The sequence below is a fragment of the Bubalus kerabau genome, chromosome 3 (assembly GCF_029407905.1).
Source record: "Bubalus kerabau isolate K-KA32 ecotype Philippines breed swamp buffalo chromosome 3, PCC_UOA_SB_1v2, whole genome shotgun sequence".
Taxonomy (NCBI): Eukaryota; Metazoa; Chordata; class Mammalia; order Artiodactyla; family Bovidae; genus Bubalus; species Bubalus kerabau.
The window spans coordinates 58343750-58369059 of NC_073626.1; the positions used below are offsets into that span (position 1 = coordinate 58343750).

At 39.8% G+C, this 25310-nt stretch overlaps 1 protein-coding gene across 3 annotated transcripts in view; it reads left to right on the plus strand.

Annotated features, from left to right (window-relative positions):
- The window catches only part of WDR33 (WD repeat domain 33), a 111248-nt gene that overhangs the window by 78575 nt on the left and 7363 nt on the right, over nucleotides 1–25310 (plus strand). For 2 of the 3 annotated variants that reach the window (XM_055571886.1, XM_055571885.1), the window contains 11 exons: nucleotides 11556–11682; nucleotides 12829–12983; nucleotides 13072–13150; nucleotides 13572–13682; nucleotides 14053–14147; nucleotides 14358–14444; nucleotides 14676–14815; nucleotides 15487–15639; nucleotides 16271–17359; nucleotides 20109–20217; nucleotides 23093–23531. In XM_055571886.1, the coding sequence (XP_055427861.1) occupies nucleotides 11556–11682; nucleotides 12829–12983; nucleotides 13072–13150; nucleotides 13572–13682; nucleotides 14053–14147; nucleotides 14358–14444; nucleotides 14676–14815; nucleotides 15487–15639; nucleotides 16271–17359; nucleotides 20109–20217; nucleotides 23093–23531 (2584 nt within the window). Of the gene's footprint in view, nucleotides 1–11555; nucleotides 11683–12828; nucleotides 12984–13071; nucleotides 13151–13571; nucleotides 13683–14052; nucleotides 14148–14357; nucleotides 14445–14675; nucleotides 14816–15486; nucleotides 15640–16270; nucleotides 17360–20108; nucleotides 20218–21249; nucleotides 21350–23092; nucleotides 23532–25310 lie in introns of those variants that run through there. The other variant, XM_055571887.1, reaches the window with a different exon arrangement.

A 25310-nucleotide genomic window follows, 5' to 3' on the forward strand; every position in this document is an offset into this window, starting at 1 on the left:
AATTATATAAGGCCAGAACTGGTAAAAAACATCTGAGGTTTAAACAGATGGTTTACTACAAATCTTTTCACTATTAACCCTTGTAGAGCACATGAACACTAAACATAGTACCTACATAAATTATATTTAATATATCCTTGATTCCAAATGAAACTGTTCTGACACTGTACCTGTGGGCCTGTTGGACAAATCTCATTTTATCTCTTGATTATTTCTTCCAGAGGGAAGTAAATATAGTAGATTGTACGTGAAGTTGAGAATCTGTATGATTCACTCTTGACACTGCTCAGAGAGGGAGGCAAAATAAAACACTCATCTGTTGTTTTCCCCAAGAACACTCTTTTGTTTTGTTTGTTTCTGAACTCTGAGCTTTTCATCATTCATTCAAGTACAAGAAGATGGCAAATTTTAAACACCTCCATGAGGAAATCATGGTGTTCTTTATAATCTGTTATATTTAATTTGAGCTGTTTTGGATTTTCACATTTCCTAATAAGCATTACTTGGTTTCCACATTTCTGGAATAGTTAATTTTTTTTTTACTTCTGAGATCTATGAGTGAAATTCTGAAAATTTATTATATGTCTTCATTTATAATGAGTCTTTGGCTAGATACAGAATCCTAGATTCCAAGCTGCCCGCCCCCCTCATTTTAGCACTATCAAGGTTTTGTTTCTGTGTCTTCTTGCTGCCAGTGTTTTGATGAGAAGTTTTATGGTAGTTGTGGAATGGCCCTCAATTGGGATTTATCTGATATTTCTCTCATGACTGGTTTTGGTGTGGCGTTCTGGAATTTGGGGAGGAGATCACAGAGGTAAAGTGCCACTTCTGTCACATCAGAATATGAGGTGTATACTGTCAGCATGACTTAATGTTGACTTTGATCACCATGTTGAAGCAGTGTTTGTCAGAGTTCTCCAGTGTAAGGCGACTTCTTTCCCCCTTCTCCATACAGTTCTCTTTGAAAGGAAGTCATGAAGCACAGCCCACACCTAAAGCATTGGGAATTATGCTCCACATCCTTGAGGGTAAACCTAAGTTGTTTGGAATTTTCATGTATGAGTGATTCAGCTGCTCTCCTCCTCTTATTTATATCACTATGAACTAATGGATATTTATTTTATTGAAATATTGTTTTCATTATGATGGAAACTAGATAACATGACCAAGCTTCCAGTTGAGGTTTTCTCCATTATCTATTTCTGCTTTGAAATAGAAATGAAAATAATGATCAAGATCCAATTAGAGTGTATGGCTGTATCTGAATATTCTTTTGTAGAAAAAAATTCTTAATTATAGTTAGAAATTACACAGCCTGCAGGGACTCATGTGATATACACTTACCCCAGCAGTATTTAGGGGTTCACATAACCTTTTTGTTCTGATATAGATAAATTTCTTTAACTTTGCCATTGTTACCTTCCTTTCTTCCAAGGCATGAGTAGTAGTAGATGGGCAGAATTATATAGGGAACCACATTCACCAAAAGTGTGCAAATATTCCCAAAAAGATTCTGGCAAAACTCAAGAGATTCAGAGTACAGTTGATACTGTGCATGGCTATGATTGCCCTGGGGTTAATAAACTGTACTTTGACCTGGATTATGTGTTGCTTTTATCTATCTAAACTTTCAACTTTAAAAAAATGGTCTCTTTAATATGTCCAGCTGGGTGAATCATAGTTTTACCTGTTTTCAGAAGGAAGGCTTACCTTTGAAGTACCCAAAAGTATCATTGTAAATGGTTTTGTTTTTTCTTCTTTATTAGGAGCTTCAATTAGGAGTTCTCTTCATTCTTGGCCAAGGTATCTTCTGGCACTAATAGCTTTATTATTAATATTGCATAGGACTGCTCTTTCTGGTAGTCCTATTGATTCTTTTAAAGTTTTTTTTTTTTTCTTTTTTTACATTTTCTTTCAATTTTTCAAGCAATGACTATATGCTTTTTTCTTGACCCTTTAAAAGAATATTGTACCATCTGTATATTACTGTTGAATTGTGTATGTGCGTAGAAATGTTTACTAGAGAACCTTTGACTAGCTAATTACACACACACACACACACACACACACACCAGTGTACCCTTTCTTATAAAGGACTTTGCTGCTGGTTTTTGTGTTGTATGAGACACCGGTTATCTCCCATCTTAGACAAATAAATGGCTGAAGTGCTTTATAATATTTATTGTTAACATTCAGCAATGAGGGAGTATATCAGCAATGAGGCTGAAAGAATATTTGGTTGTTGCATTCCTTCTCTTTAATCTTTGATAAATATTCTCCAAAATAGCCTTGTATTTTTTGAATACTTTAAATTTTTAATTGGACTCAAATTATGCACTTAGTCATATATTCTTTTTTTTTTTTCATTTTGTCAGAAGTAGTTACATGGCATTAATTTTATGTGTGTTTGATTTCAATTTTTAAAGTACTTGACAATTTCTTTTAGGTCAGCTTTTGTCAGTACTACATAAGCACATGGTACAAACATACAGAAACCATTTTCCTTGCATATGCAAATTAAATATGTACGTTAAGTAGAAGGTTGGCAAATTTATGATGTATCTACTTCCTATTCTGTATGAGTTTTTCTGTTTGTACACCCGATGCTCTTCTGACACTATATCTTCCACAGTTTTTTATAACCTGATAAACACTTGTGTGTTACCACTCAGCTCTGTCAAACCCTTACCTTTTGGCTTACATATTTATGAATTTTAAAAAGAAGTACACGTTACAGATAAGGTTAAAGGGCTTTTTACTTGTTCCTCTCCTGCTCCAAAACTGTCTGCTAACCTGAATTTCCATTCATCATTTCAGCTAGCATTTCAGAATTTTGCAGATTAGTCTTTTGAGGGACTTGGAAGTATTCAGAAAGAAAGACTCATGGTCAAATTCACACCTACAGATGTGTCATATACATTGAAAGCCTTGTAAGGCCCTCAGACATGGAAAGAAACTTGTCAGTCTTTAAAATTCAGCATTGCCCAGCTATTTGACCAGAGAAACCCTTTACCCATGATTCTGTGCACTGTTGCTGCTTAGAAGATGCTTTGTTGTAAGCATTGCCTAGAGGTGTACTCTTTCCAAAATTTATTTTCCATTTAATTTTATAGTTTTTTTTTTGCTAACATACCTTTCTGGATTTAAATGACAAAGATAGTAATTACTCCCAATTGATGTTCAGTGTTGGATCAAGTTTAAAATCATCCTACAAAAAAGGAAGGTAAAAGTGCTAATAAATCACATATTCATTGACCAATGTACAAGTAACTTAATGTTCCTTAATTTTTAAAATTCTTAATTCTGCTGATCTGCTGAAATGTCTGGCTATGGACCATGACTACACATTCCCTTTGCCTTAAACTGATCTGTTATATTTTCTGTTCTTGTGGCTGAAAGTAGCTTGAGTTTGTTGTTAATGTTTGACACACTTTCTTGAATAGCAGTTCTTCAACTGTTAATGTTGTGCAAAGTGGTACTTGAATTTTGTTTGCTTTTTTTCCTTCCTGTATTAGAAAATCTTGGTGTTTTGTAAGCTATGTATGAAAGAAAACTTTCTTAAGATTTGTTCACATAATAATCTGATCCAGGAAAAATAAAATGGGGAAATGGACGCTATTTCTGACCTTCAAATAAAATTCTGTATCTTGCTTTTCAGACTGTTCACCAAGCCTTGGGACATATGCACTGTCTTAAGGCAGGGCTGTTTACCCATGAGGGCTAATAGGTCCCTTAGGGTCTGGTGAGGCTGTGAAGGAGAGATGAGGTTCGTAAAATGCATAGGGGTGCTAAGTTCACACACAGTTTCACATAGGCCAGGGAAGCTCCTGTAAGGGAAGATCCAAAAACAGACCTTGTTCCTTTGTTGGCTTCTAGCCTTCACTGCACTATACTTTATGGTTCTGGGATCAGTTCAGTTCAGTCGCTCAGTCGTGTCCGACTCTTTGTGACCCCATGAATTGCAGCACGCCAGATTCTGGGATAGGAAATTATTAATAAACAGGAAGCCTCCAGTTTCTACAAAAATAAGCCTAGAGCTGTTCACCAAATAGCTAAGGACATCTATCCCGTTATTCCTAAAATTTTAGGATTTATTAAGGAGTCTCTGCGTTATATTTCTAGGATAGCCTTTAAAAACAATAACATCTAAACATTTTATCATTAGGAAAATGTTTTTTTCCCTGCATTCTGCACCTTATTTCAAGATGGTTATGTGACACTTATTTTAAAAGGTTTTTTGTTTGTTTTGTGGACAGCTGTCTCTAAAAAACCTGTATTAATTTTTGCTGGCTTAATTTCCATCTATATTCAGAAAACTGTTTTAAGCATTAACTTTCTTAAAAGCTTTTGTGCCTGGACTTTGTGGTTCCACAGATACTTACCCAGAGTTCAGTTCTGTTTGTTTGCCGATCACCTACTTTAGAGATTGAGCCCCTGTAATAGGAGCCCAATAAGTACTGTTGAGCACCTTTATTTTGAATTAGTGAACAAGTGAAAGATAGATGAATGTGTGAAAGAGTAATCAGGTGGAATAAATAAAGTTATTAATCTCCCCATTCAGTATAAATTCTAATGCACAATTAATGGTTTCTTTCTGCAAACAAGTGTATGGAGTAATAAGCTAAACAATTCTGGGTGTCAGACACTGGTTAACCCACAAAGCAAATGCCACCTGTCTCCCAGAGATGCTAATTCTGTCACTATTCGTTTAGCGAGGATCCTGAAGGAATGTTTAGCTACCAAAGAAATGATGCAGAACTCACTGCCCTCAAAACTTAAGTTTTGAGAGTAATCCAGTATGATTAGATTAATTTGGAATTTCTTTGGGTGGAGTTGAGGCATGGTTGTCACATTTAACAGGACCTTGCTCTTCGAGGTCAATGTGATTACTTCTCAGGTAAAAGTAATTCTTATTTTTGTGTTTAGGTTTCACCCCTAAATTCTTTCCATGTTTTCAAGATGGAAAGATATTTAGAAGGTTTCCTTCTGCACTCTCCTCATTTACAATTGTGCAAGCAAGATTTGATAAACAAAAGAAACTCTTTGCCCCTTTATATGGATGTTTTATATTTGGTGAGGTGAAGGAAGATTGGACATGGGAAGGAGGCAGTCCTGGCTACCAGTGGTCAGTGGACTAACCCAAATAGGCCTCAGTTTTCTCTTGTAAAACTTTTACAAGACTTTATAACTTTGCAGGTCTTCACTAGCTCAAGTATTGATTGAAGATAATTTTTTGTTGTTGCTATCATTTTGTAACTGAGATAGTAAATAAAAATAATGTGATTATGGAGATTTAAGAAGAAAGTTTTTTTAAAAAATAAATGTCTAAATCAGTGTTGTCCAATAGGACTTCTTGTGGTGATGGAAATATTCTATATTTATGCTTCCGATATGCTAGTCATTAGTCACATGGGGTTGTTGAGCACTTGAGATGTTGGTAGTGTGACTGAGGGATCTATAAAAACATTTAAATAGCTACATGTGGCTAATAGCTACTATGTTGAACAGTGCAGGTTAAATTCTTAAGTATTTATAAGCATTCAAAAGGAGTCTCACATGTAGATTTATCATGACAGTCTTATTTTTCATTTGATGAGTTGCAACTGGGGTATATTAGAATTTGGCAGTTGTACCTCCAAGTATCAATATTGAAATCTTTCTTCAAGCACAGCCTCCATTTCTAGTTGCTGTCAAATACAGCCAAGCTGAGCTTCCTTGGTGTCTCAGAGAGGAAAGAATCTGCCTATAATGCGGGAGACCTGAGTTCTATCCCTGGGTCAGGAAGATCCCCTGGAGGAAGGAACGGCTACCCACTCCAGTATTCCTGCCTGGAGAGTTCCTGAACAGAGAAGCCTGGCAGGCTGCTCTGTCCGTGTGTGGTCTGTGTGGTTGCAAAACGTTGGATACGGCTGAGCGACTAACACTACTACTGCTACTACAACCGAGATCCTTGTTACCTTTCTCAGGGATCCTAGAGTTTTTATTTGGCAACCATGTGCCTGCATCACTGGCTTCTTAAAGCTCTGCCATCCTAATGATGATTGTATGTGTTGGCTACAATCTACCTGTAGGCTCCCGTCAGTCCCCTACAGGTCTACACGTTGTTCCTTCATAGTATCTGGAGCAGGTTTGGTGGTGTTGAGAGTTTTATCTTTGTATTTTTTATAAGCTTAAACCTGAAACATTTAAATATTGCTTTAAAAAATACTTGGTCTTTCATTGTCAAGAAGTTTTTAGTCCTAAAATCTTGAGCCATTAGCAAGATGTTTTTACTACTAAAATATCTAGGTCACTAGGCCAATAAAAAGTCGTCATGTGGATATATATATTAATTGCTTTAGCATTAAAAATACTGCATTCTTGAAATTTCCATGTTTGTGGATAACAAAGCACTTTGAATGATTCTATCCTGAAATTCTGTATCTTTGAAATAATAAAAATTATTTTATAGGCATTCTGTAGGAATAATGGTTGAAATTGATAAGCCATGTGTTTGGGACTCAAGTCATTTTTCCATGAGATAATAATTTATATAAGGTTAAGTTTTTATATATGGCATACTAGGTCACAAAACCTAATATCTTTGAACTTAATGCAGTCATACCAAGTCCAAAAGCTTTCAATGAAAACTTGCATTCCCACCGAGGCTCTGAAGTATATCTCCCTGGGACTCTAGGCACTGGTTAGTTCTGTACTGGCAAACCCAAGTGGTAACTGGCGTCAGTCAGTCCCTTGAGTTTTGAATAGAAGGAAACCAGAGGCAGTTGCCGTTATATAGAGTAATAAAAGCACATGTTGGAGATTTCAATCAGTATAGAAGAGTAAATTGCTTCTTAAACCCATACCGTTTCTTCTCCCTAAACTATTAACAGCCTATGTTTTCTTCTTTACAAATGGAGCTAAATTACACCTTGCTTTTCTGCTTAAGATGTTAGAAATCAGGTTTATTGAGATATAAATTACGTATGGTAACATTTACCCTGTTTAGGTGTACAGTTCTATGAATTTTAACATATATGCATGATAATCAAAATATATAACATTTTTGTCCCTCCAAAAAGTTCCTTCCAATTGCTTCATTTTTGTAACCACCACCATAATCAAGATATAAAGTCTATCACTCCAAAACGTTTCCTCTTTCAGTTCCAACCTCAATTTTCATAGCTGTGTTGTATTCAATTATATTGATGTACCTAAATTTTTCTAAATAGCCCCTTATTGATATAGATTGTTTCCAGTTTTAGAATTCAAATAAGGTCCAATAAATACCTTTAAATATAAATCTTGGTGTGCTTTTTACAGCTGCAAACATGGTAGATTCCTACCAGAGGGATTACAGAATTAAAGGCTGTAAGCATAAAACATTTTGATGGGGCCAAAAGCCCCCAGAAAGTTGTTCTAATTTCCTTTTCAACCAGTTGTGTATACAATGTCTATAACTCATTAACAGAATCCGCCTGCCAGTGCAGGAGACATGGGTTCAACCCCTGAGTGAGAAAGATCCCTTGGAGAAGGAGACGGTAACTCACTCCAGCATTCTTCCCTGGGAAGTGCCATGGACAGAGGAGCCTGGAGAGCTAGTACATGGGATTGCAAAAGAATCGAACACAACTTAGTGACTAAACAACCATCTTAACACTGTGTCACCAAAATTAATTTTTGCCAGTTTGATGGATAAGATATTACCTAGCAAAGTAGCTTGCATTTTTTTCTCATTTTAAAAGCACATCAGAAAGTTCATACACACAGTATCTACCCATGTTATTTATGACTAAAACCACAATATTTTAGGAAATGTGGATAGAAAAATCTTAACTTTATTCTCACAATTTCCAGTATAATTTTCCTTTCCCGCTTATCTGTATGTACATTTTTATAATAATTGTTTATGTGCATTTTTATAATCATCCTTACGGCATATGCATAGTTTGTGCATGTATGGTTTGCTTTTTAAAAGTCCACTTTGTTTCATGAGCATTTTTCTTTGTCCCCAGAAGCTTCATTGCAGTAGTTGTACGTTTCTTCTGTTTTGGGACTGTGGCGCAGTTGATTTAGTCATTCCACTTCTAAACTATTTTATACTTTTTTACTATTATGAACAAGGCTTCAAATACCATGTTTTGAAACTAAGTTTTAAAAAATCCTTTAAAATTATTTTCTTAGGATAAATTTCTACTTGTTTGATTCTTCTGGATCTAAATGTGTGATATTGACAAGGGAGGGTAGAATTTCATCATTTGAAGTAGTTTTTGTCTCTTCATTGGGAATTCAGTAACTTTTTTTCCTGGGGAAGGAATCAGTTGCATATTAGTTTCCTTCTATGCCAGCTCAATCTATTTATTTTCTCCTTTTTCATGAAAAATTATGAAAATGACTTACGCTACTTGTAAAGATTTCATAAAGGTAATCAATCCATTAAGTAAATTAAAATTTTTAATTGACTTTTTTTCTCCGAAGACCATTTGTTTTCAGTATTTTAAAGTTACCAGATGACACACAGCGAGCTGCCCTTGCCCGTGCTCCCTCCGTGCCCAGCCTTTACGCTTGCGGCAGTTACTGTCACCACACTCTTGCGTGTCCTCTCAGACACATGGTCTGCATTTTCAGCACGTGTGTGTGTCCTCTGTGTGTGTGCGTCTCTCTCTATTTAAGCCACAAAGGTTAGCAAGCTACACATACTTTTTGTACATATATTCTTAGATTATTTGTATTTATTTTTTTAAGTAGATAATATATGTATGTTTTTCAAAGATAAAATAATGAAAAGATTTGCATAGTCCCCCTTGTATTTCAGTACCCTGTCTGAAATATACCATCCTTTGGTGAGTCTTGATGCATAGAAAAGCAAATATTCAGTAGGAAGGTACATATTTTTGTTTTCCTCTGTAACTCGCAAACTGACCTTTCACATGTAATAAGGCAGTATGGAATAGACGACAAGAGCAGTGGCTTAGGGGCCAGCTTGTTGCATTCATATATCGTCTCTGCCACATATCAAGTGTATAATTCTGGGCAAGTTAGTTAGCCTATCTGTGCTTTGTAATCAGATGTAAAATTATGGCTCAGTATACATACTCTACTTAGAGTAGTACCACACATAAGGAGTATATGTGTTTGCTACTGCTATTATTTTTATTATTAGGGACAGTGACCAATAAAATAATATTCAAGAATCAGTCCAGACCAATTTGACTTATATTAGTGATATATATGAATATGGTGGCTCAGACGGTAAAGCGTCTGCCTACAATGTGGGAGACCCAAGTTCAATCCCTGGGTTGGGAAGATCTCTTGGAGAAGGAAATGGTAACTCACTCCTCCAGTATTCTTGCCTGGAAAATCCCGTGGACTGAGAAGCCTGGTAGGCTACAGGCCATGGGGTTGCAGAGAGTCAGACATGACTGAGCGACTTCACTTTCATTTTCTTTTCAAGTTCATTTAACAAAAAGGGATGAATGGGATTTCTCACTTGTTTGAATTCTATTTAAATATTTCAGAAAACTTCCAAAAACAAAAGTAAAGCAACTAAAATATACTTTGTTGTTCCTTTCTTATGGGTTGATAGGGTGTTTTTTTGGGGGGGGGTGTTGTTTTTGCATGTACGTTTTTAAACAGATATACTTTCTTTATGTAGTAAAAGTGTCTCAGAGAAAGTGAGGTAGAGGTGACTGCTGAGAATATGAACTTTTTTTGCATAGTGCATCACATTAAAAAAAATACTTTCTCATGCGCTTTCTACTCAAATTTGATAAAAATACATATCTATACAATATTAAATTTTAGGTGATAGTGACCCATAAAGTTTTAAAATTCTCTGGTCATATCTTGTAAGGATAAAATTATTAATAAGATTTAAAGTTCTTAAGGCAGACAAGGGGCTGGGAGCTTGATTTATATTTCTATCCAATTTTTCCATCCTTAGCTCTTAATGAAAAAAATTAAGGGAACAACAAAACCTCTTTCCCCTTTCCGTTTGTTGGTTACAAAATAATATATATTAATTGTAGAAAATATAAAAGCAGAAGACAGAGAAATAATTACCTTGAAATTACTATTCAGTTTAATATTGTAACAGCTTGGTATCGAGGCTTCTTGCCTTTTTTCTCTATGTAGCTGGACACACAGTCCCTCATGTTATTAATTTGTTTGCTTTCTACAGTGATAGCATCAGGAATGCTATACACAGTTGTTTTTTTTAATAAACTTAGTATCATGATCATTTTAATCATGCTGTTATCTATAAAATCATTTATAATAGGTGTATCATATTCCATTGAGCACATATGCCATACTGAAATTTAATTTGTAGTATATTTCCTACTCAAGAGCATTTAAAAATAAACTATATCAGTAAATATCCTTACAAATCAAATTTTATGGACACACATTATATCCTTATGATCATTTCTGAGGCATGGAGTTATTGGGCTGTAGGACATACTCTTTTTTTCATGCTTTTTCATACACATTGCCAAACTGCTCTCCAGATAGTTGGTACCTTGTGAGTGCTTACCAGCACAGGGATGGTCTGTAGTTAAGTCCTTGCCTATTTGAGGTGCGAATTCCCCTTCTCTCCAGTGCCTCTAGAACCATCTCTTCTTCCTTCCTTCCCGATTTTTCTGTTCTTCTGTATCCTTCCTCCTTCCCACTTCATAGAAGCTGGATTTGATCCAGGTTAGAGAACGAGCTATTTCAAATGCTGTTTACCTCTCTCCATTTGCTTCTTAGTACATTTGCTGTATAAAATACTCTTGAGGCTCTTTTTGTATAGCAACCAAGTTTTCAAAAATCATGCTCTTTTTTATTTTCAGTTTTGTAAATTCTGATTTTTGCTTCAGTGATTTTTAGTAAGCTTAGTCTATTATGCGTGTGAAGTAACTACAGTGGTTAAGAGAACTACTATCCCTAATCCAGGAGACTGGGTTCAGATTCTAGCTCCTGTTCTTGTTGAAGAGAACAGTTTTCCTCAGGATTTTGTGAGGATTTAAAGAGGTGATGATTGTAAGTGCTTCATACACTGCCTATCGTATAGTGAGCACTTGATTGTCTAGCTTTTATTATCATCTCATCTGACATAAGTGTGAGTGAAACAGGGATTATTTTTCTCATTCTGTATTTCAGGAAATGATATCAGAAAGATGGAATGCTTTTCTTATTGTCACGTCTAGAAAGTGATCATGTCTGGATTTATAACTTACGATCTGTAGGGACTGCTGCAAAGTAGGAAAGCTAAAGTGAACAAGAGTTGTTTCTAATACTTAGGATAATACACAGAAGATCATGAAAAGTTTGAAAAGCTTTATATACAGGGGCCTAAGAGGTAAAGCTTCCAAAAAGTCTTGACTGGCCTACCAGCAAGTAGGTGAGAATAGTTCCAGAAGAGAAATGGTTCCTGTGCCTTGTGGCGTAGGACAGGTTGCATTTTAAAGTTTAAGAAGACTGAGCACTAGGATCAAAACATTTAATAGATTTCTCTACTTTGGTTTAAATTAGAATGGAGTCCTGTTTTAAATATCTATGCTGATTAGGTTTTTATCTTAACTTGTTTCCGACAGGGCACGGTGCTGATGTGAAGTGTGTAGACTGGCATCCAACGAAAGGGTTAGTTGTTTCAGGAAGTAAAGATAGTCAACAGCCAATCAAGTTCTGGGATCCCAAGACTGGGCAGAGTCTTGCAACACTGTAAGTGATAGGAACCCCACTTTGATCCTTAAAAAAAGGGGAGCATAGCTGACTGAATTGTTAACTCTTAGCCTTCTTTCCTCTCATGTGTTCCTGAAAAAGTAGTGTAGACAGTAGATGGATTCTTATCTATAGGCCTTTTATTTATTAAATGTGATTTCTCTCTGAATTCCTCATCAAGTCAGGCTTGATGTTTGTTCTCCCACATACATGTAAATTTAATTTGGGTATCGTGGGGGTGAGGGGTAGGGAGGAGGTGGTTATTACTACCACTCTAGATTACTCATAACACTGATACACTTGGCACTGTATAGAGTTGATATGTGTGCCACGTGTGAGACAGCCCCCTTTCTCCTTCTCCCTACAGCTCTTCAGAGGTAGGGAGGGAAAAAACAGAGGGAAACAGAGAAGTTTTCCCTCTGTTTTTAAATCAGTTTTTTTTTTTTTCCTGAGGTGTTTAGTTACAATGCAGCCACATCGTAAAATTTTCTCTTTGACTCATCTGTGAACATTCACAGTTCATTTAATATTGATTGATTGTTGTTGATTTTTTTTTTTTTCCAACTAAGCAGCTGTTTCCTAGTCCCTCTAATTGAGAACCGAGCCATGTCCAGAGTGAGCTGGTTGGCAGCAAGGCTGCTGTGTTGCACAGCTCCAGTGGCCACGAGCAAATAGAACACGTTGTTAACGGTGCTCCTAGGAGACGTGTATTGTCCTGGCCTCAGCAGTTGCAGTCTTTAGTTCAAATTAACCCTCAAACTGTCTCAAGTTCTTTTTTAACGTTTGACTTAATAAGAGCAGGTTATTGAATTTCTAAAACTTAACGAGCTTTATTGTATATTAATTTATGTGTTCAAGTGAGTTCAATTTATCTGCTTCACAGATAAAATTTTCTACCCAGTTGAAGTTCTGCTGCTGTTTTAAATTGGTCAGTAAAAACTGCTTAGATAATGGACATTATTTCTGTCTTTGACCTTTTTCTTTCATGTATATTTTAACTGTAGTCGTGTAATGTTACATGCGTTATTACTTCTAGGCCAAACTTCTTCCATCTTGACTACCGTGTGCTTTTCAAGAAAATGACCATTGATTTACACTTGTTTTGAATTCTGACCAAGGATTATTTTCTTGGTACTTTGTTTCTAGTCATGCCCATAAAAACACAGTAATGGAAGTGAAATTAAATCTCAATGGCAACTGGCTACTCACAGCATCACGTGACCACCTCTGTAAACTTTTCGACATCCGAAATCTGAAAGAAGAGCTTCAAGTCTTCCGAGGTCATAAGAAAGAAGCTACAGGTCAGTGGCTGTGATATGCTTCTCATTCTATCACTGTAGAATTCTGACATCCTAATAATTTTGTTTTTCTCTTTGTTTTTGTTTACAGCTGTGGCCTGGCATCCTGTTCATGAAGGACTTTTTGCCAGTGGAGGGTCTGATGGCTCTTTGTTATTTTGGCATGTTGGGTATGTGGCACTCACTACATAAAGAAGTTGTAAATTGTATGAAGACCACACCCGAAAGTGAAAAAAATGATAGTGTGTTGTATTTTTCTCTGAGTGTTCATATGTCCTGTATCTGTAAACCCAGTTTGGAATAGAAAACATAGCACCTCTCTTTTTGGCTATGGAAGTCATAAAGGGAGAGGAAGACCAACTTCCTTGTTTCCTGTGATAAGGTAATTTCTAAGGCATTTCCCCTCTGAAGTGCTCTTTGGAAAAATGTTACTGATCACAACTTGGTACCTCGGAAACATGTGGAATTGACCAGATTCAAAGTTACCAAGTTTGGTAGCTTTGTATTACGCTAAAAGAAAGTACCTTCTTTGGCAGAGGAGAAGCTGAGTAACTTTTGTGAAAAAGACTGCTTTCTGTGGTGCCGTTACAGAGTAGAGAAAGAAGTGGGTGGAATGGAGATGGCCCATGAAGGAATGATCTGGAGTCTGGCTTGGCATCCCCTTGGACATATTCTCTGCTCAGGCTCAAATGACCATACTAGGTAAGCTTTATGTCAAAAGTCACAAGGAATTGCTGTGTTTATGGAGCAGCTGGAGATAAATGCATATTTAGTCCATTCATAGATGAATGTATTTATTTATTTTCTAACTTACTTTTAAGGACATGTTCACAGTGGTTTATAAATACACATATTACAAGGAGATTGAGTATTGAATATGACTTTGTTATTTGAATTTTGTTTTACCTTCTAATTTGAAAAAAATCTCTCTACATTAAAAATTTTTAGAATAGGGCATTTTAAAACTTTGTTGTTTTTGCCAGAGGACTGCTTAGTACTACTGTTAAGTGCCCAGAGATACACTGAAACTCTGCTTCTCTCCTCCTCCCTCCAAATACTTTTATTTTGACAGCAAATTTTGGACCCGAAACCGACCAGGTGATAAAATGCGAGATCGATACAACCTCAACCTATTACCTGGAATGTCTGAAGATGGAGTGGAATATGGTGAGGTTCTTGCATGTTTATTCTTCTTTGAAATATGATATTCTGTAATAAAAGTGTTAAGTATTTAGAAGATTATGTAAAATGAATTTTAGTTTTATAGTTTATTGATTTATGAATCTCTAACAATTTTTATCAAGTGTTAATTTTATTGGCCCACTACATTTATGAAATCTCTATTGACAATGGCTATATCTATATTCCTATTTATAGATGACCTTGAACCTAATAGTCTGGCAGTAATTCCAGGGATGGGAATACCAGAACAACTAAAATTAGCTATGGAACAAGAACAGATGGGTAAGAGAAGTTGTACCTATAAATTTAACTTTTTCTGTAATTTTACCTATTTCCTATAATTGTGATAGTAAGTTATTTTGAAAATGTCAAAATGATGTATGTTGAGAAACATTGATAAAAGTGATATAAGCTGTATAATATTTAGAATTTGTTCTTTCAGAAATACATTCACTGGTGAGGTGGCCGTTTTCTTTCATTTCCTTGGCTAACCGCTTCTCTTCTTGGTTGCAGGGAAAGATGAATCAAATGAAATTGAAATGACAATTCCAGGTTTAGATTGGGGAATGGAGGAGGTAATGCAGAAGGATCAGAAAAAAGTGCCTCAGAAGAAGGTTCCGTATGCAAAACCTATCCCTGCTCAGTTCCAGCAGGTGAGCAACTCCAAGGGCACCCTCATCCCCTCCCCATGCCCTCCTCATGCGCTGGGGAACTGGTGAGTCTCGCTGAGGTGCAAGGATAGGTCTCCCTTGTATTATCTCATCTGTTGAAGGTACGTCTGTCTGTACTATAGACTTTCTGGAGCTTTCTTCACATATTTCAGGCATTATTAGACGTAGTCTCCATCTGCTGCTTTGCAGTTAGTGCTGAGTTTGTCATGAATCTTCTCTGGATATTCTTTTATTCTCACCTCCTTGTTATTATCCAAGCTATTGGAAGAAGAAAAGAGACTTGGAGTGGAAAGAGTATGTTGACACTCTTCAACATATTTTTTCTGTCTTCCACTTTGTTTGTCCCTCACACAATGTGCAAAATTGCACATGCCCTTTTGAAGAGGCAGGCAGGCTTTGCATCTTAATAGCATGTGAAATCTTGCAGCTTTTTCAACTTGGCAGTTTCTACCTAGTAATGTGCTTTGCCTAACTCTATTCCTGTGTCACTAAGAATTAGAGAATTAGAGTTAGAAATAAAGATAATTCAGCAGCTGCACGAACTTGTATTCACCAGGTTGGAATGAGCTGGTGATATTATAGAATGGTTTTCTCATTCTGTCATTATAATTTACACACTTAGGGTATACTTTATTGTTCTTTTCATTCTCAAGGCATGGATGCAAAATAAAGTTCCAATTCCTGCCCCAAACGAGGTATTGAATGACAGAAAAGAAGACATTAAATTGGAAGAGAAGAAAAAAACACAAGCAGAAATCGAACAAGAGATGGCCACATTACAGTATACTAACCCACAACTTCTGGAGGTGCGTGACACTTTTGAGGGAATTCAAGATGATCTAAGAAAGTAGTGGTTAATGTTTTTTTATTGATCTGCCCTTGAGGAGAAGGAAAGGAACTCTTACATGGGTCAGATGAGCAGTATAATTTCTTATTGCTACATTAGGAAGCTAGTTTCTAGCAGAATCCTGTTTCTAAGACTTTTAAAACCAGACCAGTCAAGCAATGAGTAGACCTCAGTTGAACATACATTTTTAATAGACAAGGTAAAACCAACAGTTTTAATTTGGAGTCACATATTTATCCATAGATAAAAGAATTTTCTGTTAGCTTTAGAGCAGGTGGTTTGTTCTTATTTTTTCTACCTTGGCAGCTACTTAGAATGATAAAACACTAGTAAATTGTTGGGCTTTCCCTGATCAAGATGGATATGAATAGTTCTGGCTGCTGTTTCCCAGCACCTGGAAAGAAGCATTTTAGAGTCTGGAAGCCTGAGTACCTTCAGAACATCTGAGTATCATATGGATTCTAGCTATTGTTGGGGCATTAAGAGGTCAATCAATAATGTCTTATGTTTGTTTTGAGATTCCCCAAACAAAATAAGTGATAGTAATAATGTCATATTTATTAGCATGCCTTTTCTCTCTTTCTTTCTAGCAACTTAAAATTGAAAGACTTGCACAGAAACAGGCTGAGCAGATTCAGCCTCCTCCTTCATCTGGCACCCCTCTCCTGGGACCCCAGCCCTTTCCAGGACAAGGTCCAATGTCTCAGATTCCTCAAGGTTTTCAACAGCCTCATCCATCTCAGCAGCTGTCAATGAACATGGCTCAAATGGGGCCTCCAGGTCCACAGGGACAGTTTAGACCCCCTGGACCACAGGGACAAATGGGACCACAAGGCCCTCCACTGCATCAGGGAGGTGGGGGGCCGCAAGGATTCATGGGACCACAAGGGCCCCAGGGACCGCCCCAGGGGTTGCCAAGGCCTCAGGACATGCATGGGCCCCAGGGAATACAAAGGCATCCTGGACCTCATGGCCCTCTGGGACCTCAAGGACCACCTGGACCCCAGGGTAATGCTGGTCCTCAGGGTCATATGGGTCCTCAGGGCCCACCTGGCCCACAAGGTCACATAGGCCCCCAAGGCCCACCTGGTCCCCAGGGTCACTTGGGCCCTCAGGGACCTCCTGGTACTCAAGGTATGCAGGGACCACCTGGTCCCAGAGGAATGCAAGGACCTCCCCATCCTCACGGGATACAAGGCGGGCCAGGGTCTCAAGGGATCCAAGGTCCTGTGTCTCAGGGACCTCTGATGGGATTGAATCCAAGAGGAATGCAGGGTCCTCCAGGCCCCCGAGAGAACCAGGGTCCTGCTCCCCAAGGGATGATGCTGGGTCACCCACCTCAAGAGATGAGAGGACCTCATCCTCCAAGTGGACTGCTGGGACATGGCCCTCAGGAGATGCGAGGTCCTCAGGAGATGCGAGGAATGCAGGGCCCTCCACCCCAAGGATCGATGCTGGGCCCTCCCCAGGAATTGAGGGGGCCTCCAGGCTCACAAGGTCAGCAGGGGCCGCCCCAGGGCTCTTTGGGACCTCCACCCCAGGGTGGCATGCAAGGGCCCCCTGGACCTCAGGGACAGCAGAACCCGGCAAGAGGGCCACATCCATCTCAAGGGCCAATACCATTCCAGCAGCAGAAAACAGCTCTGCTAGGTGATGGGCCCCGGGCCCCCTTCAACCAGGTATTACTTATTTCCAACTTGTAGACATTACACTTGGGGAAAATACACTCCACACTGAGGCGGCACTTCAAAATGCTGTGAAAGGAAGGAACAGCTGGTGTAGACATCTCAAGTAGTGACAGTGGCTTGAGAATAGCATCATGGCTGAAGAAAGAAAGAAGAGTAATTAAGTAGATCATTAAATATATTGCAGCAGAATCTTTACTCTCAGCCTCTTCCAGAAAAGATGAACTCCTGATTGAATACAGTTCATATTTGTCTCAGGGCTCTAAAAGAGCTGTGGTGCTGAGGAGGGAGCATGGGGGGCTCCAGGTCTATTCTGCTCCCTTTTCTGGGCTCTCTATTTCATAGGCTGGTGTTTCATGGGCTTCCAGACAACTGAGCCACTGCCTACCAGCTCTTCTTTTAAGATAGTCTGGGATGTTTAACTCTTGAATATACTGTAGACTATGTTCTCACTATTTTCATTTCATTGAATACTTTTAGAGATATGAGTTCAGAATTGCATGTTTTCAAATGGTGACCCTTTGGATGAAACTCGATTCAAATTGTTTTTAGTTCACGTATAAGAATATTTTCAAGAGGAAGTATTTTTGCAGAAATTTTCTTGGCCCTCTTTAGAGAATTCTGTTATTGTCAGCCAAGTTTTTTTAAACCCATCTGCTGAGCTGTGCTTGAGAGGTAGTGGAAGTTCAGTTTTCTTGGGCCGAATTACAGAAGAATGCATGGGTACTGTTTGGCTCTGTGGGTTTTTATGTTTTACTGAATTTCATAGTCTGAAAGAATTATTTGGGTAAGAACAACTTTGTTTGTGTCCTTGAAGTCAGTCATGGACCAAAGTGAGTGAATGAACCACTGTTGATTCCCTGGGTCTTCACCTTTTGAAAAGCACTTGATTCCCGCCGAAGAGGGCCTGTTGTGGATGCTGTGTGTAGAACATACACCACCTCTGAGTGTCTGTAATGTGAAGGTGACCAGTGGATTCACCGAATTAAAATAACTAGATTATGATCCTCTTCAGCACATCTTCCAGAAGTTTAAAATGGCATAGCAATGAAGAATTTGATGGCATTTGAATCTATTTCCAGAATTTATTGGGCACATTTCAGAACTTAGGATGTTTAATAAATCTAAGTTTACCATCCAGAACTGTCCTAAAACTTAAAAATATTTTATATTTTATTAATACAGTGAATATTTGTGTGTGTTTTTTATATTCAGTTCAGTTCAGTTGCTCAGTCGTGTGTACTCTTTACGACCCCATGGACTGCAGCACACCAAGCCTCCCCGTCCATCACCAACTCCCAGAGTTTCTATATTATATTTATATTATAAATATTTATAATATTTACCTACCTAACCTTATGTTAGTGAATGAACAGCTTTCATTTTGTAGGCTAAAAATACGATGAACTTTAGCTATCACTTTGCGACTGAAATTATATAAACGTGTCAGATTCCAGAGGACAGGTCTGTGGGAACAATTTAATGTTTTTATTGTATCATATAGTAGAAGATTTTAGACATGAAAAGCAAAATGGCTCTAAAATTTAATTTACCTGTAGAAATACTGGAGTGAAAATGGAGGATTAATACATTAGAGGGCATTTCACACCTCAGAAGTTGTCTGATGAAAAGCTTTGCTTATATTTCTTATGCTGATATCTGACTTTCTTCACCTTGATCAGGTCAGTTATTTAAGCCAATCATTATAATTGGTTAAATTTAATGGAATTGCTTTCAAGTGTTAAGGTGATAACATGAAAGATGTTGAAAAGAGCTGCCCTCCAGTAAAAGGCACAGGACACAAAGGAGTGTGGCCATTGCTGGTACTGAGTCCATGGTGGCAGTGTTTAACTGCGGAGCTGTGAGTGAGTCCTGCCAAGGCGGCTCTTGTAGCTAGTTTGGAATGTGAAAGCAGTTTTGCTGTTGATGGTAGGTTCAGTCACTAATGCATTTTTTATATGAAGGAATGACTAGATGTATATTTGATTATTTGTTTGTCAAGAGTCCAGATCCAAGATCACTGGACAGTGTGGGGAATCAGAATTTAGAAATGGCTAGGTAAAAATACAGAATATTAGGACTAGGAACAAGCTAAGGTTGAGCTCTGGGGCTGCAGAGCAAGGAGGTTATGAGGATCAGAGCAGCAAGGACATGTCAGACAGAAGCTGTGAGAACCCAGGAGCCCTGCTAGCGAGCAGTGGGTGCTGGGCTCAGGGGAGTTAGCCAGTAGAGAGAAGGCAGTGAAAGAGAGCAGTGAGTGAGCGCCTTGCTCAGCAGGGGGCCCTTTCCTATGCTCCTGCCCCCGATCTTTTAAACCTAGTCATAACCTTTTGAGAGGATGAATTATTTTCTGTAGCTGGAAAGGGATCATGGATGCAAGAGCAGAGTTTACCTGTCCTGGAAGGTCTCCAGGTCTTTACTTTTGCCAGAAATTGCATCTTTGTGCAGTGTTGTTTTTATGTTATGATTTCTGACTTTCCATTGAGGTTTTGGCTTGGAATTACAACTGAAGATCTAGCTTTAAATAAACCTATCAGCAGGTTTGAAATATATGTTTCCTTTTATTATGGTCAGAGAAGTATCTTCTTTCCCCTGATATAAGGACAGTTCTGCTAGCTGTTTATGTATTGCTGGAAGATTTGCGGCAACGTAGTGTTTTTATCTTGTCACATTATGATAAAATTGCTGTTCATGAAGCATAAGCCTTTGATTTCACACCCCCGCTTTAAACACATCTTTTCAGGAAGGACAGAATGCAGGCCCCCCACCCCTGATACCAGGACTAGGGCAGCAGGGAGCACAAGGTCGCATCCCCCCTCTTAACCCTGGACAAGGACCTGGCCCTAACAAAGGTAAATATCTGCTCGGCTGAATAAGAGATTGTATTCTACCTCCTTTGGGTACATTTTTCAATAGTTTTACTGGTAAGTAATTGATAGAATGTGATCATTTGAACCTCTAGGAAAAATAAGAGCATAGTCAATTCGGTCATAGCTTTGCCTTATGTTGTCTTCATAGATTTGCTTTGGTTAGCCTGAATGCTGCGCAGAGGGCACAACTCACTACCAGAGGTGGGAGATGAAACCACTTGGACAGCCACCAGGAGAGCAGGGCCTGTGCTGCAAGCCAGCCTTGTCCTCCTGGGAATGGGAGTGGTTCCTGTGTTAATCCAATGCAAGTGTATCTTTTTACCATGCCAGAAAACTGAACTGTTTCGGTCTGCATTTTTGATGGGATAAGGAATTCAGACGTTTTAGCAGTGTTTCTAGTATTACCCCTCCTTCCCCTCAAGTTGAGTCATGCAGTGTTTCCTGGTGGCATTGTTCTGTACCTCTGAGAGGACGAAAGCTGTGTTCCAGTGTGTTGTGCCCCAGGTCGTGGATACTGTGAACAGCAGAGTTAAAAATTGTCAGTGTAGGCTCTGTGGACGTTAAGAATCAACCCTGAGTATCAACAGGGAGCACGTGCAGGAGCCACTGTCTTGTTTTGCAAGGTGTTCAGCTCTCCCAGGAGTGTGGGAAGAGCAGGAGTGCAGTGGGGAGGGGCAGCAGCTGGAGGCAGTTAGAGGGTGGGGCTGGGAGGGACGTGGATGGATGGAGTTGCACATTCTGTGCGCCTTGTCACGGAGGAACACACCAGAGAATCATGAATATCGTGGAGACATCACTGCAGAGAACGAGACCCCTTTTCAGTTGTAATTGGCTAAACCCACAGCACCTTGTAGTACCTGTGAGGTTCTGCCCCCATTTGATCAGATTAGGCAAAATCCTTGTCAGCATATTCAGCCCTGGGGCTTTGGGAATTTAAAGCTTAGCTGTGAATTTATGCGATTTGTTAGAAATAGGAAGGGAGAGGTAAAAGAATTAGGAGAATGTTTCTTCTAGTCTTACCAAGTGGAAGTGGTGACCACCAGGGAAAAAGAAAGCATCAAGAGCCAATCTCTGGATTTGGGGACCCTGAGAAAAGAAGTCTGTTACCCACAAGGTACAGCCATCAGCAAACTGAGAGCCTGCCTCTCTCCCTCTCCCCTACCTGTGTCTGTCTCCACCTACTTCCCTTTCCTCCTTGCTCTTCCCCTTTTCTCTTCACTCCCCCCCAACCCCCACCCCTCTCCTCTTCCTCCTCTCTTTCTCCTCCCAGGGACCAAAGGGAGAAGGGGGAGCCGAGAAAGTGGCCCTGCCATCCCCTACTGGATTAACCAGCGCCGCTGCCCCGTCACCGGCGGCCACATCCCTTCTAATTTGTAGTGGTGGGTTTCTTTCCTTGGAGGAGCCAGGGTACTTTTAAGCAGGTAGAGGTAATGGGAGGATTGTTATTCATGGGTAAGTCCAAATGGGATGTGTTCAGCTTCCTCAGGTCAAAGGTCTGCAGTGTCTGAGGTCACACCACTCTACGTGAAGTCAGAGAATGAGCCATTAGCTGCAGGATCACACTGGGAAGTGAGGGGCTGTTTACCAGGAGGAAATGAGCCTTGGGGTATTTGAACAAAACGGCAGCTTAGAAGACACTTTCCTCAGCATGGGAGGACTGGCTTAATGGAAGGAAAGTAGGCAGAGGGGATGGAAAAAGCTAGAGAGAAGAGACTTGTCTAATGATGTTTTTAGAAGGAAAACACTTCTCATGGTGTGTTTTTCTACTGAGATTTCCAAGTTTTTTACCCATGTTGAATGATGAAGAGGAATTGAAATGGCTAAGAGAAATGAGTAAAAATGAAAGAGGAAGGTGTTGGGAGGGTAAGGATTATGACTGTGATGTAAGGAAAGGAAGTTTGTCTTTATTGCTGGGAAAAAACAGTAAAAGTCATGAGCTGGGAAAGTGCAGGGATGACATTTTTAGAAGTTAGAAGCAAGAGTGTCCCTTTAGCTACGCACCTTAAAAAATATTTGATTTAAATTGTATGTTGACAGAAAAGAGATGCACATTTACAATGGCTGCAGTCATCATTCAGGAGCCAGGAAAACAAACCCCTTTACAGTTAGGAGATAAACTAAGTGTAATTGGTCTCTTTCCATTTTTATTCAGTAACTATACAGCATATGTTAAAATATTTATTAAAAAAAATCTTTAATTTCCAAACACTGTGAAGAATGGTGATGATACTGTGATGAAGAATCCAGAAAAAGTGTTTATATAAACCCTGAAACTGAAGTACAGCAGGGCACCCAGCAGTTATTAGAGAGGCCCATGCTTCCACGTACGCTACAGAGGATTTTGTTAAGAATCAAAGCATCAGCTAACAAATCAAGTTAGATGGACTAGGAGTTAAAGGAAAGACCTCAGGGCAGTGTGGGCCCAGTGGCCCTGTGGTGGGCTTTGCAGGCTGTTACGAGTACAGAGGTGAATTGTCTACTTGGCTTCCTGGCCAACCTTCAGCATGAGTTCCCTGGGTGTGGAGCAGTGGGCCCAGCAACACTCTGAAGGAATGAGGGCAGGAAGGGAGGCTTATCCTTATACCTGTGATGTTCTTGTGTTCTAAATGAGCCTTCACTGCAGCTGTTGAGTTGCTTAGCCAGTGAATTGATGAAGTTGAAATCTGTATCCCCAAACCCTTGTTCTTTTCATTATATGATGCCTTAGAGACATTTGTCTCCTAAGTACACTGGGAACAAAGGAGGGAAAACACTCTCAATAAAAGACTGCATTCTGAAATTTTAAGATGCTGAAAATCAGACCTGTGTTGACAGGACTCCTGGAAGACAAGGTAAACATCAGTTTTGTTTCCTTTAGGTGACTCGCGCGGCCCTCCAAACCATCACATGGGCCCAATGTCAGAGAGGCGGCACGAGCAGAGCAGCGGCCCTGAGCACGGTCCCGAGAGGGGGCCTTTCCGGGGCAGCCAGGACTGCAGGGGTCCCCCTGATAGGCGCGGCCCTCACCCCGAATTCCCTGATGACTTCAGCAGACCAGACGACTTCCACCCCGACAAGCGCTTTGGCCACCGGTTACGAGAATTTGAGGGGCGAGGAGGCCCTTTACCACAAGAAGAGAAGTGGAGGCGTGGGGGCCCTGGGCCTCCGTTCCCCCCTGACCACAGGGAGTTCAGTGAGGGGGATGCCCGGGGTGCAGCCCGGGGCCCCCCAGGGGCGTGGGAAGGCCGCAGACCTGGAGACGACCGCTTCCCCCGGGACCCTGAGGACCCGCGGTTCCGAGGGCGCAGAGAAGAAAGGTGGGCCAGACACTGTATGGGTCCATGTCCTCCTCCCTGGAGCTTCCCATCTGTTCTGTCCACATGGATCTCTTTCCTCCTTCACTGGGGGGAGAGTGCCCTCCCCTCTCTAGGTTTTGTGTTTAGACCTAATATAATATGCCTTTTAACATCTATGTGGTTCTTTATTATCTCTGCAGTTTAGAAATCTTTTTGCTTATTTCTTGGTCCTTTTAAACAGATGGGTGGGCCTGTGTACTATAAAGTTACTTGGATTTGAATAGAAATCTCCAGGTTCTCTTGGTTAGAATGATGAAATATGAGACATCTAGACAGAGAATAAAGGAATTATTGAGTAGATAGTTTTTGTGTAATTGCTTAAAGATCTTAACAAAACCCAATCAAGCTGAAGAATAATCTTGCTGTTCAAATAGGCTGAGGTCAGGCTTGGACACTTGACTTGTTTGGGGTAAAAAAAGGAATAGAGGAAGTAGGGAGTAAAAAGAATTAGTGAAATCTCAAGTGAGACTCAAAATAATCAATGATAATAATTATTTGCTGTGTGCCAGATGTTCCTTCATTCAGTTGTTGCAGTGAGTTGTGAGTTTAGGTGTTACTGTCAGCCTGTACAGGTGAGGGATGCCACTGAGAGAGCAGTTGCTTGACTTTGGGAGGTCCCACGGATGGTACGTGTAAGAGCAGCTCCCGGTCTGGCCATCCAGTTGGCAGAGCCGTGCTCTGCTGCGCAGCACCCCTGTCTTCCTGCCACAGTCATCTCTCCCAAGTCTTTTCTCATCACACTATGATTGTTGCTAGTAGGTAATTGAGGTAAAGGTTGGTGATCTGCGTTCTCGTGGGTATGTTAGAAAAGAGTGGCTGATAACACGTCCAGGGAGGGTGAAATGGAGGGGTCAAGGGAAGCAGCTCTTGGAGGAGAGTTTTTAATAAAAAGATTTAAGAGCTCACTAAATGATATCCAAGAATTCACTCTTTGAAGTGGCTTTTTATGTCTGCAGGAGCCCCATTTCCAGTGGCTTTGGCACCAACATAACGTTCATTGATTTCTTGAATCTCTGTCTGTGCACAGTTTTAGATTTTACTCTGTTTGTGTTTTATTTCATCTGTCAGTGACAGACCCACACCTAGACACTGTGCTGTTCACAGTTTGTACTCCTCTTCTGACATGCCAGGCGTATCCTGCTCATGTTGTGCTTGCTTTTTCCTTCGCCAGGAATACAGTCTCCTAGGTGTTTGTGGCTCACTGCACTTGGATCTTTCCTCCTGTCCCTTTCCTCTGCTTTATGTTTCTCAGAGCACTTAGCAGTCCTTGACATGAAGTGATATATTTATCTGTGTATCACTTGTATCTCTCAGAAGCGTGGCACATTCCTGAAGGGAGGTCCTCAGAGCCTAGCGCAGTAGTGGTGATGCCCTGTGGGTGCCCAGTGACTGTTAAATACATGAATCTGTTACAGAGGGAGATATATTTTAGAGGGGTCAGCTCGTTAGCAGATACACTACTCAGCTAACAGATACGGACTGAGGGGTTTCAACAACAGAAATTGATTTTTCTCACAGTCCTGGAGGCTAGAAGTCCCAGATCAAGGCCCAGCAGTGTAGGTTTCTGGTGAGATTTTTCTTCCTGGCTTGCATACAGGCACCGTCGCCCCTTGTCCTTGCATGATGGAAAGAGACTGAGCAAGCTCTTTGTGGTATCTCTTCTTATTAGAGCATATATCCCATCATGGGGCCCCACCTGCAGAGCCTCATCTAACCTAAATAGCTCTCAGAGGTCCATTT